Raw genomic sequence first — 15,971 nt, 5'->3', positions numbered from 1 at the left:
GCTAATGCCTCTGCAATCTCCACAGCTACTTCCTTCAGAACACGCGGGTGCATTCCATCTGCTCTGGGGGATGTATCTACCTTTAGACTATTCAGCTTCCTGAGTACTTTCTCTGTCGTAATTGTGACTGTGCACACTTCTCTTCCCTGTCACCCTTGAGTGTCCGGTATACTGCTGATGTCTTCCTCAGTGAAGACGGATGCAAAATACTCATTCAGTTCCTCCGCCATCTCCTTATCTCCCATTACAATTTCTCCAGCATCATTTTCTATCGGTCCTATATCTACTCTCACCTGTCTTTTACTCTTTATATACTTGAAAAAGCGTTTAGTATCCTCTTTGATATTATTTGCTAGCTTCCTTTCATAGTTCATCTTTTCCCTCTTAATTTCCTTTTGTAAGCTTTTAAAATCTTCCCAATCCTCTGTCTTCCCACTAATTTTTGCTTCCTTGTATGCCCTCTCCTTTACTTTAACTTTGGATTTGACTTCTCTTGTCAGCCACAGTTGCATCCTTTTTCCATTTGAAAATTTCTTCTTTTTTGGAATATACCTGTCTTGCACCTTCCTCACTTCTCGCATAAACTCCAGCCACTGCTGCTCTGCCGTCCTTCCTGCCAGTGTCCCTTTCCAGTCAACTTTGGCCAGTTCCCCTCTCACGCCACTGTAATTTCCTTTACTCCACTGAAATACCGACACATCAGATTTCGGCTTCTCTTTTTCAAATTTCACAGTGAACTCAATCGTGTTATGATCACAGCCTCCTAAGGGTTCCTTCACCTCAATCTCTCTAATCACCTCCAGTTCATTACACAATACCCAATCCAGTACAGCCAATCCCCTAGTGGGCTCAACAACAAGCTGTTCTAAAAAGCCATCTCGCAGACATTCTACAAATTCTCTCTCTCTTATGGATAAGGGTCATGAGCTTAGAGTATAGATCAGTAGATGGAACTACGATGTTGTGGTCATTACAGAGACTTAGTTAAGCGAGGGACAGGAATGGATGCTTATGTCCCAGGGTTTCGATGGTGTATAAAAGATAAGAGAGGGAAGTAAAAGAGATGGGAGAGTTGTACTACTAATCAGGGACAATATCACAGCTGTACTCAGAGGGGACACAATGGAGGCCTTGATCACCGAGTGTATAAGGGGAGAACTGAAAAATAAGGGTGCAAACCACTCTTATGGGATTGCACTTCAGAGCCCCCATCCGCCCCCAATAGCCACAGGGGCAATGAGCAGGCAAATACGTAAAGGTGTAAAAACAATAGGGTTGTTGTCACAGAGAATTCAACTTCCCTAATATAAACTGCGACCTTCTGAGTGCAAGAGGTTTAGATGGGCAGAATTTATTAGGTGCATCCGGGAGGGTTTCTTAAATTAATATGTAGACAGTCCAACTAAAAGAGGGGTTGTACTGGACCTGGTGTTGGGTAATGAACCTGGCCAGGTGACCAACCTTTCAGTGGGTGAACAGAAGGAGAACAGTGACTACAACTTCTTAAGTTTTAAGATAGCAAAAGATAAGAATAAGAATGGACCTTGTGGGAGAGTACTAAGTTCGAGCATAACAAATTACAAGAGCATTAGATAGGAACCAGGGAGAGTAAATTGAGAATAACTGTTTTTGGGCAAGTCTACATCTGACACTGGAAGGACGTTTAAGGACCAACTGCACAGAGTACAGTATGTTCCAGTAATAAGGAAGGACAAAGGTAGCAAGGTAAGAGAACTTGCGCACCTCAGTATTGTAGTGGTTAGCACAATCCTATTACAACTCAGGGCATTCCACAGTTCGGAGTACAATTCCGGAGCCCTCTGTAAGTTTGTATATCATCCCCGTGAACTGCGTAGGATTCCTCGCTGTATTCTGGTTTCCACCACAGTCCAAAGATGTACCGGTTAGTAGGTTAACTGATCACTGTAAATCGTCCTGCGATTAGGCTGGTGTTAAATAGGTGAGCGGCGAGGCTCATTGGCCCAGAGGGCCTGTATCACGCTGTATCTTTAAATAAATAAATAAATTGACAGAAATTGCCTTTTGGGCAGCATGGTAGCATAGAGGTTAGTGCAACGCGAATACAGCTTGGGGCTTTCCAGAGTTCGGAGTTCAATTCTGGTGCCATTCTGTAAGAGGTCTCTATACATCCTCTTCATGAAATGCATGGGTTTTCTCCGGGTCCTCCGGTTTACTCCCACTGTCCAAAGACGTACCAGGTACATTAATTAGTCATTCTAAGTTGTCCTGTGATTAAGTCAGGGTTTGTCAGAGGTTGCTGAGGTGGCGTAGCTCAAAGGGCCAGAAGGACGTACACCACACTGTATCGCTAAATAGAAAGAAAATAAAAAATAAATAACTTTGTATGTCCACAGAGGTGATGAAATTCTAAAAAAATAGAAGAATGTAAAGCTTAGGAAGCTAGAACCAAACAGAGCCCTTGAGGATTATAAAGCAGCTAGAAAAGAACTCAAGAACAGAATTAGGAATTGGCAAGTAGGATTGAAGAGAATCCCAAGACATTCTATACATACATCAAGAACAAGAGGATAACTCAGGAGCAGTCAGAACCACTAAAGGTTTAAGGTGGGGGGGAACATTTGCTTGGATGTGGAGGATGTGGGTGAGGTCCTTAATGAGAAACTTACATCAGTATTTAACAAGATGGAGGATGTGGAGGATAAACAGTCAGGAGAGGGAAGGGCAAGGGTCAGAGGCTAGAGAGCACCCCTGTGGCTGTACCCCTTGACAATAAGTACTCCTGCTTGAGTACTGTTGGGGGGAACAGCCTACCTGGGGGAAGCAACAGTGGGCCTGTGGCTCAGAAGGGTAGGGAAAGGAAGAAGATGGCAGCAGTGATGGGGACTCTATAGTTAGGGGGTCAGACAGGCGATTCTGTGGACACAGGAAAGAAGCACAGATGGTAGTTTGCCTCCCAGGTGCCAGGGTGAGGGATGTTTCTGATCGCGTCCAAGATATCCTGAAGTGGGAAGGAGAACAGCCAGAGATCGTGGTACATACTGGTACCAACAACATAGGCAGGAGGTCCTGAAAGCAAGACTACAGGGAGTTAGGAAGGAAGTTGAGAAGCAGGACTGCAAAGGTAGTAATCTCGGGATTACTGCCTGTGCCACGTGACAGTATAGGAATAGAGTGCGGTGGAGGATAAATGCGTGGCTGATGAATTGGAGCAGAAGGCAGGGATTCAGATTTCTGGATCATTGGGACCTCTTTTGGGGCCAGTGTGACCTGTACAAAAAGGACTGGTTGCACTTGAATCCCAGGGGACCAATATCCTGGCGGGGAGGTTTGCTAAGGCTATTGGGGAGAGTTTAAACTAGGATTGCTGGTGGGTGTGAACCAAACTGAAGAGACGGAGGAGGAGGAGGAGGCAGTTGGCTCACAAATAGAGAAAGCTTGTAGACAGTGGGAGAGGGAGAATAGGCAGGTGATAGAGAAAGGACGTGCTCAGACCGATGGTTTGAGATGTGTCTATTTTAATGCAAGGAATACTACGAATAAAGCGGATGAGCTTAGAGCGTGGATCAGTACTTGGAGCTATGATGTTGTGGCCATTACAGAGACTTGGATGGCTCAGGGGCAGGAATAGTTACTTCAAGTGCCAGGCTTTAGATGTTTCAGAAAGGACAAGGAGGGAGGCAAAAGAGGTGGGAGCTTGGCACTGTTGATCAGAGATAGCGTCATGGCTGCAGAAAAGGAGAAAGACATGGAGGGATTGTTTACAGAGTCTCTGCGGATGGAAGTTAGAAACAGGAAGGGGTCAATAACTCTACTTACTGTTTTTTATAGACTACCCAATAGTAACAGGGAGATTGAGGAGCAGATAAGGAGAGAGATTCTGGAAAGGTGTAATAATTACAGGGTTGTCATGGTGGGAGATTTTAATTTCCCAAATATCGATTGGCATGTCCCTAAAGCGAGGGGTTTAGATGGGGTGGAGTTTGTTAGGTGTGTTCAAGAAGGTTTCTTGACACAGTATGTAGATAAGCCTGCAAGAGCAGAGGCTGTACTTGATCTGGTATTGGTGTCCTGGTCAGGTGTCAGATCTCTCATAGTGATCACAATTCCATCTCCTTTACCATAGTATTAGAGAGGGATAGGAACAGACAAGTTAGGAAAGCATTTAATTGGAGTAAGGGGAAATATGAGGCTATCAGGCAGAAACTTGGAAGCATAAATTGGGAACAGATGTTCTCAGGGAAATGTACAGAAGAAATGTGGCAAATGTTCGGGGGATATTTGCGTGGGGTTCTGCACAGGTATGTTCCAATGAGACAGGGAAAGGATGGTAGGGTACAGGAACCGTGGTGTACAAAGGCTGCTGTAAACCTAATCAAGAAGAAAAGAAGTGCTTATGAAAGGTTCGAAAAGCTAGGTAATGATAGAGATCTAGAAGATTATAAGGCTAGCAGGAAGGAGCTTAAGAAAGAAATTAGGAGAGCCAGAAGGGGCCATGAGAAGGCCTTGGCGGACAGGATTAAGGAAAACCCCAAGGCATTCTACAAGTATGTTAAAAGCAAGAGGATAAGATGTGAGAGAATAGGGCAAATCAAGTGTGACAGTGGAAAAATGTGTATGGAACCGGAGGAGATAGCAGAGGTACTTAATGAGTACTTTGCTTCAGTATTCACCACGGAAAAGGATCTTGGCGATTGTAGGGATGACTTACAGTGGACTGAAAAGCTTGAGCATGTAGATATTAAGAAAGAGGATGTGCAGGAGCTTTTAGAAAGCATCGAGTTGGATAAGTCACTGGGACCCGACAAGATGTACCCCAGGCTACTGTGGGAGACGAGGGAGGAGATTGCTGAGCCTCTAGTGATGATCTTTGCATCAATGGGGACGGAAGAGGTTCCGGAGGATTGGAGGGTTGTGGGTGTTGTTCCATTATTCAAGAAAGGGAGTAGAGATAGCCCAGGAACTTATAGACCAGTGAGTTTACTTCAATGGTTGGTAAGTTGATAGAGAAGATACTGAGAGGCAGGATTTATGAACATTTGGGGAGGCATAACTTGATTAGGAATAGTCAGCATGGCTTTGTCAAAGGTAGGTCGTGCCTTACGAGCCTGATTGAATTTTTTTGAGGATGTGACTAAACACATTGATGATGGTAGAGCAAATAGATGTAGTGTATATGGATTTCAGCAAGGCATCTGACAAGGTACCCCACGCAAGGTCTATTGAGAAAGTAAGGAGGTATGGGATCCATGGGCAAATTGCTTTGTGGATCCAGAACTGGCTTGCCCACAGAAGGCAAAGAATAGTTGTAGACAGGTCATATTCTGCATGGAGGTCGGTCACCAGTGGTGTGCCTCAGGGATCTGTTCTGGGACCCCTACTCTTCATGATTTTTATAAATGACCTGGATGATGAAATTGAGGGATGGTTTAGTAAATTTGCTGATAACACAAAGGTTGAAGGTATTGTGGACAGTGTGGAGGGCTGTCAGAGGTTACAGCGGGACATTGATAAGATGCAGAACTGGGCTGAGAAGTGGCAGATGGAGTACAACCCAGATAAGTGTGAGGTGGTTCATTTTAGTAGGTCAAATATGATGACAGAATATAGCATTAATGGTAAGACTCCTGGCAGTGTGGAGGATCAGAGGGATCTTAGGGTCTGAGTCCATAGGACACTCAAAGCTGCTGTGCAGGTTGACTCCGTGGTTAAGAAAGCATACGGTGCACTGGCCTTCATCAATCGTGGGATTGAGTTTAGCAGCCAAGAGGTAATGTTGCAGCTGTATAGGACCCTGGTCAGACCCCACATGGAGTACTGTGCTCAGTTCTGGTCACCTCACTATAGGAAGGATGTGGAAACCATAGAAAGGGTACACAGGAGATTTACAAGGATGTTGCCTGGATTGGGGAGCATGCCTTATGAGAACAGGTTGAGTGAACTTGGCCTTTTTTCCTTGGAGCGACAGAGGATGAGAGGTGACCTGATAGAGGTGTATAAGATGATGAGAGGCATTGATCCTGTGGATAATCAGAGGCTTCTTCCCAGGGCTGAAATGGCTAGCACAAGAGGGCACAGTTTTAAGGTGCTTGGAAATAGGTACACAGGAGATATTAGGGGTAGGTTTTTACACAGAGCGTGCTGAGTGCGTGGAATGGGCTGGCGGCGACAGTGTTGGAGGTTGATATGATAAGGTCTTTTAAGAGACTCCTGGACAGGTATATGGAGCTCAGAAAAATAGAGGGCTATGGGTAACCCTAGGTAATTTCTCAGGTAAGGACATGTTTGGCACAGCTTTGTGGGCCAAAGGGCCTCTATTGTGCTGTAGGTTTTTTATGTTTCTATAAAGAGATCAATGTTGAGCACATTGATATACTAGGGCAGTGAGGTAAAGGAAGAGATAGTGTTGGTCTCTTGAAGAGCATTAAGGTGGATAAGTCCCCAGGGCGTGAGGAGATACATCTCAGGTTATTGAGAGAGGCAAGGTCCTGGAGGACTGGAAAGTAGCTAATGTTTGATTATTCAAGAAGAGAACCAGAGTAATACTGCAATCTATAGACCAGTGAGTCTCAATGTTGTAGGGAAGTTACTGGAGAGAATTCTTATGGATATGATTTATGAGCATTTGGAAAATCATGGCCTAATTAGGGAGACCCAGCATGGCTTCATGTTGACAAATCGTGTCTTATTAACTTGATTGAATATTTTCACAAAAAGACAATGGTGATTGATGAAGGCAGAGCTGTGGATGTTGTATACATGGATTTTAGTAAGACATTTGACAAGGTCCCTCATGGGAGGCTCATCCAGATGAATAAGATGCATGGGATCTTAATGGGTTGGCCATTTGGATTCAGAACTGGCTTGCCCAGATAAGACACAGGTAGTGGTCAAAGGGATTTACTGTAGCCGGAGGTCTGTGATAGTGGTGCTCTACATGGATCTACACTGGGACCTCTGCAGTTTGCAACGTGTATAAATAATATTGAAGAAAATGTAGATGGGTGGGTTAGTACATTTGCAGATGATATGAAGATTGGTGTTGCTGTGGATCACGTGGAAAACTGGCAAAGAATTAAACAGCATATAGAATCAGTGTTTCCCAACCCTTTTCAGTCCTATGCCTCACTAAAGCACTTTCATAATTGCCAATGCCCCCAAAAAACACCTTCATACTGGCCAACACGCCTCTAAGGCACAATATACTTTCTGGTGCCCCGATAGTGTAAAAACATGTCTACCATATATGCTAACATGAGAAAAAATTTTCTGCTTTAAATTTTTATTTGTCTTTAAACCTAGCCTACACAGTACCTGTGCACTGTATCACAGCGCCAGTATCAATGTGATCCTTGAGCTTGATGGTTTTTAGCAAGAGTTGAAATATCTGGTTCAAGTTGTGACAGCAAAAGCCTTCGTCTCCACGCATAACGATGTCCAAGCGGTTTCTCTTTTTTGAGAGTATGTGGTTCACTGCACTGAAGCTTCTTTCAACAAGGTAGAAGGATGAAAATGCAAAGAGCAATTTGGCAGTTCTCCAAAGACCAGGAAACTTTGTATGACAGTGTAGCCACATACCACAAAAGCCACCATTTCTGAAAAGGATTTTTGCTTCTTCATCATTCTCAAGTTTGATAATTTCTTCTTGCAAGCTCATTTCCTGTCCTTCCACCTTGCAAAGAAATGGGTTAACTACCCAGTCCAGAGTTTCCAGATCATTCAAGTCCTTCAATTGATTCTGAAAATCCTTCTTCAATAACTGAAGATGTAAGTAGTACTCTTGCAAATCACCGTCTGTGAAACAGCGTGCTGTACTTTCCATGCAGGAAAACTGTGAGAACATTCTTCTCCCAATGTTTTGCTTATATATTTCCAACTTTCTGATAAAAGTGGACACTGAACTTTTTGCCTGGATTAAATTGGTATTCTCACCCTGCAGTTTCATATTTAGAATGTTCATTTTGTCATATAGATTGGCTAGGTATGCCACATCTCCACGTAGGAGTTCGTGGCTTCGAGCAAAAATTCAACCACAGTATCGAAAAGATCAAAGAAACATCTTAAGCAGCAGTCTTTACAGCCAACGCACTTCAGTGTGAAGGAGCATTCAAACTTTTCATTGTTATCTTGGCATAATGGGCAAAATAATCTGCTATTTAATGGATGAGCATTAATTTTGTTGATAGTAGATATTACAAGAGTCATGCTTGAAAAAAGTCACTGGCTGAGGTTTTTGGCTGCGAGATGTTGATAATGAATTACACAATGGATTGCAAACAGACTTAGAATTTCTTTTCTCATAATCAGAATCAGAATCCTTTATTATCACCAAGTATCTGGACACATACAAGGAATTTGATGCCGGTTTCCCTGAGCTCTCGCTGTACAGAATCAAAAAGCAAACAAAACAATAGTGCAAATAATCGTGAACTATATACAATGAGGTATACCTGTGTATGTACAGGTGGATTTGGTTTATAATAGACTAAAAAATCAAGTGTTCATAAGACTGATGGCATATGGAAAGAAACTGTTCTTGTACCTATTTGTCCTGGCATACAGTGATCTAAAGCGCCTACCAGAAGGAAGCAGTTGGAACAGGTGATGTCCAGGGTGTGATGGGTCTACAATGATGCTGCTTGCTTGCTTCCTGACTCTAGATGCATATAAGTCCTGGATCGAGGGCAGCTTCACACCAATAATCCTTTCCGCAGCCCTGATGGTTCTTTGGAGTCTATTCTTGTCTTGTTTGGTAGCTGATCCAAACCAGACAGTGATGGACCAACAGAGAACAGACTGGATTATTCCTGAATAGAATTGAATCAGCAGCTCCTGAGGCAGGTTGTACTTCCTGAGTTGATGTAGGAAATACAACCTCTGCTGAGCCTTTTTGATAAGAATGTCCGCGTTGGGTGTCCACTTCAGGTCCTGGGAGATTGTGACACCCAGAAACCTGAAGGTTTCCACAGCAAACACAATACTGTTGAGTATAGTGAGTGGGGGGAGTATTGGGGGGCTCCTCCTGAAGTCCACCGTCATCTCCACAGTCTTGAGCGTATTTAGCTCCAGATTGTTCTGACCACACCAGAGGGCTAGCCGTTCCACCACCCGTCTGTATGCAGACTCATCACCGTCTTGGATAAGGCCAATGACAGTTGTGTCATCTGCAAACTTCAAGAGTTTAACAGATGGATCCTGTGAGGTGCAGTCATTACTGTAAAGGGAGAAGAGCAGTGGGGAGTGCACACATCCCTGGAACTGATTGTCCGAGTGCTAGAAATGATGCTCCCCAGCCTCACTTGCTGAACCTTGTCAGTCAGGAAGCTTGTGATCCACTGACAGATGGTGGGGGAGACAGTGAGCTGGGTGAGTTTGGAGTGGAGGATTTCTGGGACGATGGTGTTGAACGCCGAGCTGAAGTCAACAAACAGGACCCTAATGCCACTAATCCAGCAAGGTGAGCTGTCATATATGGTACTCCATTTGTTGCACAAGAAATCATGGTCCTAATCTGAATACTTTTACCCTCAATATACATTTTGAGCTTGTTGTAGATGGATTCTCTGTTGATATTTGTTACTAACTTTTTACAAAAGAGAACCTCTTCATAATCTTTTTCCATTTTTGATAAAGCGTACATATGCCTTTAGCAATGCCTCACTGTCTCACACAGTTGACCCATCCAGTTGTATCCCAAATTCTGTTTTTTTTTGTAGCTCTGTGCATGGTTGATACTCAATGCCTTTACTCATTTCATCAATATAATGAGCTAGAGAGTTATTACTCAGAGGAATTGATTTTAAAATACTGGCATCCATTTTGATAGCAGTGGTGAGTACTTCTGGTACAGCAGGCATTATTAATCTTTCACCAATTGTATGATATTTCCCACACTTTGCTATCATTTTGGAAATGTTATAAGCAATGAGACCACTATCAAGGTCATTTTTAAGCTTTCTTGGCAAATAACTTAAGTGTGTAATGCTTTTCAAATGCTATTCATCTTCTGGAACTAAGTAGTACCATAAGTAGCCTTTTCAAGGTGTCTTTTATGGAAATGTTCCTACAATTTTGATGGTTTCATCTGATGGGAATGAAATAGAACCATACTCCAGCTATACAACATTGTATTGATGCACTGTAGTTTCTGTTTCTTAGCACGATTAGAATTCAAGACTTTATTGCCTTCAGATTCATAGAAATCATACTATACGTATTTATCCATCGTTAATGGGGCTAAATTTAAATTAAAAATTAACACAAACTGGGAATGCCTATCGGATGTTGATGATGGCAGCGAGTTGACACGGTCGGTCAGGTCTCGTACGTCAAGTTAGGGTGCTGCTTACCAGCCCCCCAAGGATCTTGAACAACTTCTATTTCCCCATAACACGCCCTTAGGACATGTAACTGCCTCCATTAGGTATCACTGATAGAGATCAATTACAGATATAGGTGGAGAAATGACAGATGGAGTTTAACCTGACCAAATGTGAAGTGTTGCACCTTGGTAGTTCAAATGCAAATACAGAGTACACTGATAAGGGCAAGATCCTTACAAGTGTTGATGAGCAGAGGGGTCTTGAGGTCGAAGTTCATAGCTCCCTGAAAGGGGCTACACAGATTAATAGGGTAGTTAAGAAGGCAGAGGCATACTAGCCTTTATTAGTTGAGTCACTGAGTTCAAAAATCAGGAAGTTATGTTGCAGCTTTATAAAACTCTAGTCAGACCGCAACTGGAGTTTCGGTCAGTTCTGGTCACCCTACTATAAGAATGTCAAGTCTTTGAAGAGGCTGTAAGAGAGGTTGACCAGGATGTTGCCAGATTAAAGGACATGTGCTATAACAAGAGGTTGGACAAACTTGGGTTGTTTTCTCTGGAGCGGCAGAGGCCAAGGGGAGATCTGATGGAGGTTTATAAGATTATGACAGACATAGACAGAGTAGACAGACAATTATCTTTTATCAGGGGTTGAAATGTCTATACTAGATGGCATGCGTTTAAAGTGAGAGGAGATGTGAGGGGCAAGTTTTTGTTTTTACAGATAGAGTGGTGGGTGCCCGGAATGTGGTGTCTGGAGTTGTGGTAGAGGTGGAAACATTGGAGACTTTTAAGAGATGCTTAGACAGACACAAGAATGTGAGGAAAATGGAAGGAAATGGACATTGTGTAGGCAGAAGTGATTAGTTTAGTTAGCCATTTGATTACTAGCTTAATTGGTTCAGCTCAACATTTTGGGTCAAAGGACCTATTCCTGAGCTGTACAGCCAGTAACGTGCTGGGGGCAGCCCACAAGGTGATTAGAATTCACCACAATATTCAAGATAAGACTGGATCAATGTTTTATCAAGGTTCAGTACAACATCCTGCTTTATGCTTCTACTGACAAACTCGAGAGTTGTAATTTGCTTATTAACTGCTTTCTCAACCTGCATTGCTACTTTCAATTACTTATGCATCCATTCCCCACAGCCCTTCTGCTCCAGCGCTCCTTTTCAAACAGCATCCTTTATCCCATTTTGCCACTCTTCATTACTCCAATCAAATTATATCAGCTGCATATGAAACTTAATCTGTCACACACTCATTCTACCAGTCTGTCTATATTCTACTGAAATCTATCGCCATGCAACTCACAATCCATAATACAGGTTGAATACCCCTCACCCAAAATTACAAAATTCAAAAAGCTCAGAAATCCGAATTATTTTGAGCGCTGACATGACATCACAGATAGAAAATTCCACATGGTGCTGGGAAGGTTCCCAAGTTTCGGTGCACCACAGACAGTTCTGAGAAGTGACCTCACATACGTAATGAACAGAAGTTAATGAAAAATAGAAAATCACTGCATAAACTGAAAAATGAAGCTCTCAATCCTGTATAGAAGGAATGAACTTGGCAGCATTGAAAAGAACATACTCCGCTTTGCAGTAATCTGATCATGAAACAAGCAAAGATTTATCACAACGAACTGAAAATTGAAGGTAATTGTGAATATTCAGCAGCTTGCTGCAGAAATTTCAGTAAAGACACAGCATTATCTTTTTTTAAATTAAAAAAAATTTAAAGTGTCAGCTGATCATGAGGCAGCAGAGAAATTCATTGATGAGTTTGTGAAGATTCTCACTGATGGGCAGAGAAGTTCATTAATGAGTTTGTGAAGATTCTCACTGATGAGCAGAGAAATTCATTGATGAGTTTGTGAAGATTCTCACTGATGGGCAGAGAAATTCATTGATGAGTTTGTGAAGATTCTCACTGATGGGCAGAGAAATTCATTGATGAGTTTGTGAAGATTCTCACTAATGGGCAGAGAAATTCATTGATGAGTTTGTGAAGATTGCCACTGATGGGCAGAGAAATTCATTGATGAGTTTGTGAAGATTGTCACTGATGAGCAGAGCTTAGGAGGACGACAGCACGTAATGGCGACTCCTTTGCTTGCATCTTCGGAAACAGCTCTATTTCTATCTTTGATATCTCTTTTCTTCCTTTTCAAGGTTCTTTTGAAGACCCTGACCTGGAGTTACATGCTAACTTCAGTTCTTTTCAATATGCCAAGGACGCGGCCTGGAAGACGAGCTCGCCAGATTTTTGTGGCTCTGGAGGTGGACTGATTCTAGGTCGGTGCCGCCGCCGCCTGATGCGTTGTGGGAGACGGAAGATCGAAAGCAGCGAGCTGGCTGCTGGCTGAGTGCCCAGAGACACGGGTTCTTTGGACATACAGCTCAGAAGAAGCGGCACAACAGACTTTTAATATTATAAATCAGTGAGTGGTTTTGTTATGTCTCCCCTCTTGCTGTAAAATGGGGACACCTCTTTTTCTGTTATTAGGGAAAAAGAGAGCCCGCGGTATGTCAAATACCGAGTGAACGAGTAGTCTTTGGGGTATTGCAAGTCTGTGTCTTTACTGATGCTTTGAGGCACGCTTGAGTGCTCGGTGGGGGGTGCCGACACTTTTTCGATGGTGGGGGAGGGGACGTTGCTTTACTGCTGCTTATGCATGGGAGGGGGGAGTTGAGGGGGCTTTGGGGTTCCAACATTTAACTGTCATTCATTCTTTGGGGCACTCTTCTGTTTTCGTGGATGTTTGTGAAGAAGAATTATTTCAGGATGTATATTGTATACATTTCTCTGACATTAAATTGTACTTACTGAAACCCACTGATGAAAATCTAACACCAGAACAAGTCTACCATGCTCAATGTTTTTATACCTCACATAAAATCTAAAAAAAGTAAAATTTAATACAGCGTACTATAACCTTTTAATCAAAACACAACATCGTAGGTGGAGACTGAAAGCCTGCCGTTGCTTGTTGCTGTTCAACAGATGATTCAGGCAGTCTCCTGATACTGCTGTGCTGTTCTTGTTACCTGGCACTCAATATATTTTCTTTATATTAATGGTGTGTAATAATTTTTACTGTTAAGTACATGTGTGATGAACAAGTGTAAGATAAAGGGTGATTACCAATAGCACATAAATTTAGAATTGGAAAATACGGTGATCCCAAGCTATCTTATTATATATTCCAAAATCCTCGGGGCCTAATCCCTTTTCGTACCCATGTTGCTGGTACCAATGTGCACCATGACTTCTGGTTGCTCACCCGCCCCCTTAAGAATGCTGTGGACCTGACCCTGGTACCTAGGAGCAACACAACATCCAGGAGTCTCTTTCACATCCACATAATCTCCTGTCAGTTCCCTTAACTATTGGATCCCTTATCATTACTGTTCTCCTCTCCTCCCCCTTCCTTCTGAGGCTGTGAATTTTTTTTTAAAGTTTCTAGGTGACTGAAAGCCACACTTCCCAAGATCTGATGAGCTGTATTTCAAGGCACTAAAAACAATAACAATAAAGATGGCTCCCATACATTGGAAAGCAGCAAACACATTCCCACTTTTTAAGGAAGACGACAAGACAGAGACAAGTAAGCCTGATAGCAGTAGTAGGGAAAGTGATTCAATCCACAACTTAAAATATGATAACTAGACATTCAGGAAAAAAATAGGGAAAATTCAACAAAAATTGACAAAAAAAGTGATGCTTGACATATTTCTCATAGTTTTTGAGTGTGTAATGAGCAGAATTAATAAGGGAAACAGCAGCAGTTGTGTGTTTGGGTTTTCAAAAGATCTTAGACGCGGTGCAACACAAGAGGTTATCGAACAAAACTAAAGTGGTGGGAATTATCGGTAATACACCCGCAAGGAATGAAAATCAGTTAATGGACAGAAAACAAAGAGCAGGAAGAACCGAGATTTTCTCGGGTTGGGGCAGTGCGACTGCAGGCATTCATCAGGAACCAGTGCTGGGGCTCTGCTGCATTTGAGATCCTAAGTGCCAGTGCCCTTGGCACTAACTATCCATCAACTAAAGCCGCTCAGATACAGATGACTGGGTCAGCGCTGTGTGGTTTGCAGGATCTGACTTTACGCAGCTGCCTCCAACCACAGTTCAGCAGTTGCGAACTGTTTTCATCGTCCTACCTCGTCCTCTTTCCCTGCAGCTGACAGCACCATACGCTCATTCACCATTCCTGGCCCAAGCCGGCGACCTTCAGTCTACCACCAGCGACTACACGACTCCCGTGTCCCCTTCACCGAGCCGGTCCCAGGCTCCGGCCGTACCACAGGCCGTCACCGGAAGACCGTCCCGGTCCGACTAACAAAATGTTTCCCTCACTTCCGTGTCGCTTCCAACAGAAGTCTGACACCAAAACCAGGACGAGGGCACCTCAGATCCCGGCTGTCCGCTGCCTGCATGAAGAGTGGCTCGTGCAGTGGATACAGCAGCAGCTCATGAACCCGCATAACAGCTTGTGGGTTCTCGGAACCAATCGGATTCTATCATGCACTCGGGGGGTAAAAGTACTATCGGACCCTTGAGCGCGAGCGTGCGGGAACCTGGAACGCGCGTGGCGCTACAACGAACAGCGCGTGCACGTGCTGCGAGCTGATTGGCTGCCTGGCGAGAGGGCGCCTTTCCCTTATAAGGGGTTTGCCCCGCCCCGCCCCGCAGTGTCCGCCCGTCCGGCCGATGCCCCGCGCCTTTAATTGCGCTTCTTTCCTTTCAAACGCTGCCCAGTCCGCCGAGTGTTTCCAGCGCAATCTGCGTTTGGGCCCCAGGCTATTCCCGTTCGAGGCTGTTGATCATTGAAAGCTACCGAATGGCGAAAGGCCTAGAGTGGACGTGGAGACAGTCTAGGACCAGGGGGCCCAGCCTCGGACTAGAAGGACGTCCCCTTGGAACCAGGAAGAATTTCTTTAGCCAAAGGGCGGTAAATCTGTGGACGGCTGTAGAGGCCAAGGCATTAGGTATACTTAAAGCAGAGGTTGAAGATTCTTGATTAATAAGGACGACAAAATGTCACTGGGAGACAGCAGGATTATGGGCTTAAGAGGAAACTAAATCAGTCGTGATCAAATGGTATATCTGACTCAATGAGCCGAATTGCCTAATTCTACTCCTATGTCTTATACTCCTATGATAATTGAATATAGTTAATTAAGCATGGGTTTCTCATCTGCCTGGCGTGGGATGTTGACAGTGGTTAAGATAATTTAGGTGAACTCCTGTGGCAGGTAATATTGGTGATACTTCACTCTTAAATATTCCAAGTCAGGCAAGCAGGAACTCATTAGGACTGTTATGACTGAGCATCAAGAATGTCATTATGGTCTATTGGGTGAATTGAGAAGCCCTCGGATTGTATGGTGCAGCTCAATGGCGCGTGGCCAAGTGGTTAAGGCGTTTGTCTAGTGATCTGAAGGTCACTAGTTCGAGCCTTGGCTGAGGCAGCGTGTAGTTACCTTGAGCAAGGCACTTAACCGCACATTGCTCTGCAACGACACTGGTGCCAAGCTGTATGGGTCCTAATGCCCTTCCCTTGGGCAACATCAGTGGCATGGAGAGGCAAGACTTGCAGCATGGGCAACTGCTGGTCTTCCATACAACCTTACCCAGGCCTGCGCCCTGGAAA

At 43.8% G+C, this 15,971-nt stretch overlaps 1 protein-coding gene across 8 annotated transcripts in view; it reads right to left on the bottom strand.

The window, feature by feature from the left end:
- ube2f (ubiquitin-conjugating enzyme E2F (putative)) overlaps nt 1–14,803 on the bottom strand; it is a 207,775-nt gene extending 192,972 nt beyond the window's left edge. For 4 of the 8 annotated variants that reach the window (XR_011886412.1, XM_072261426.1, XM_072261431.1 and 1 more), the window contains exon 1: nt 14,479–14,510. Coding sequence is in view for 2 of the 8 variants with exons in the window: in XM_072261430.1 (XP_072117531.1) it covers nt 14,479–14,519 (41 nt within the window). In the remaining 6 variants the exon portion in view is untranslated. Of the gene's footprint in view, nt 1–14,478 lie in introns of all 8 variants that reach the window. The other 4 variants (XM_072261430.1, XM_072261428.1, XM_072261433.1 and 1 more) reach the window with 4 other exon arrangements.
- Between the last annotated feature and the right edge of the window lie 1,168 nt (nt 14,804–15,971).

This window comes from Mobula birostris, chromosome 6 (genome assembly GCF_030028105.1).
Source record: "Mobula birostris isolate sMobBir1 chromosome 6, sMobBir1.hap1, whole genome shotgun sequence".
NCBI lineage: Eukaryota > Metazoa > Chordata > Chondrichthyes > Myliobatiformes > Myliobatidae > Mobula > Mobula birostris.
Note: the sequence above shows the minus strand (reverse complement) of the source record. Positions and strands in the feature narration are given on the sequence as shown.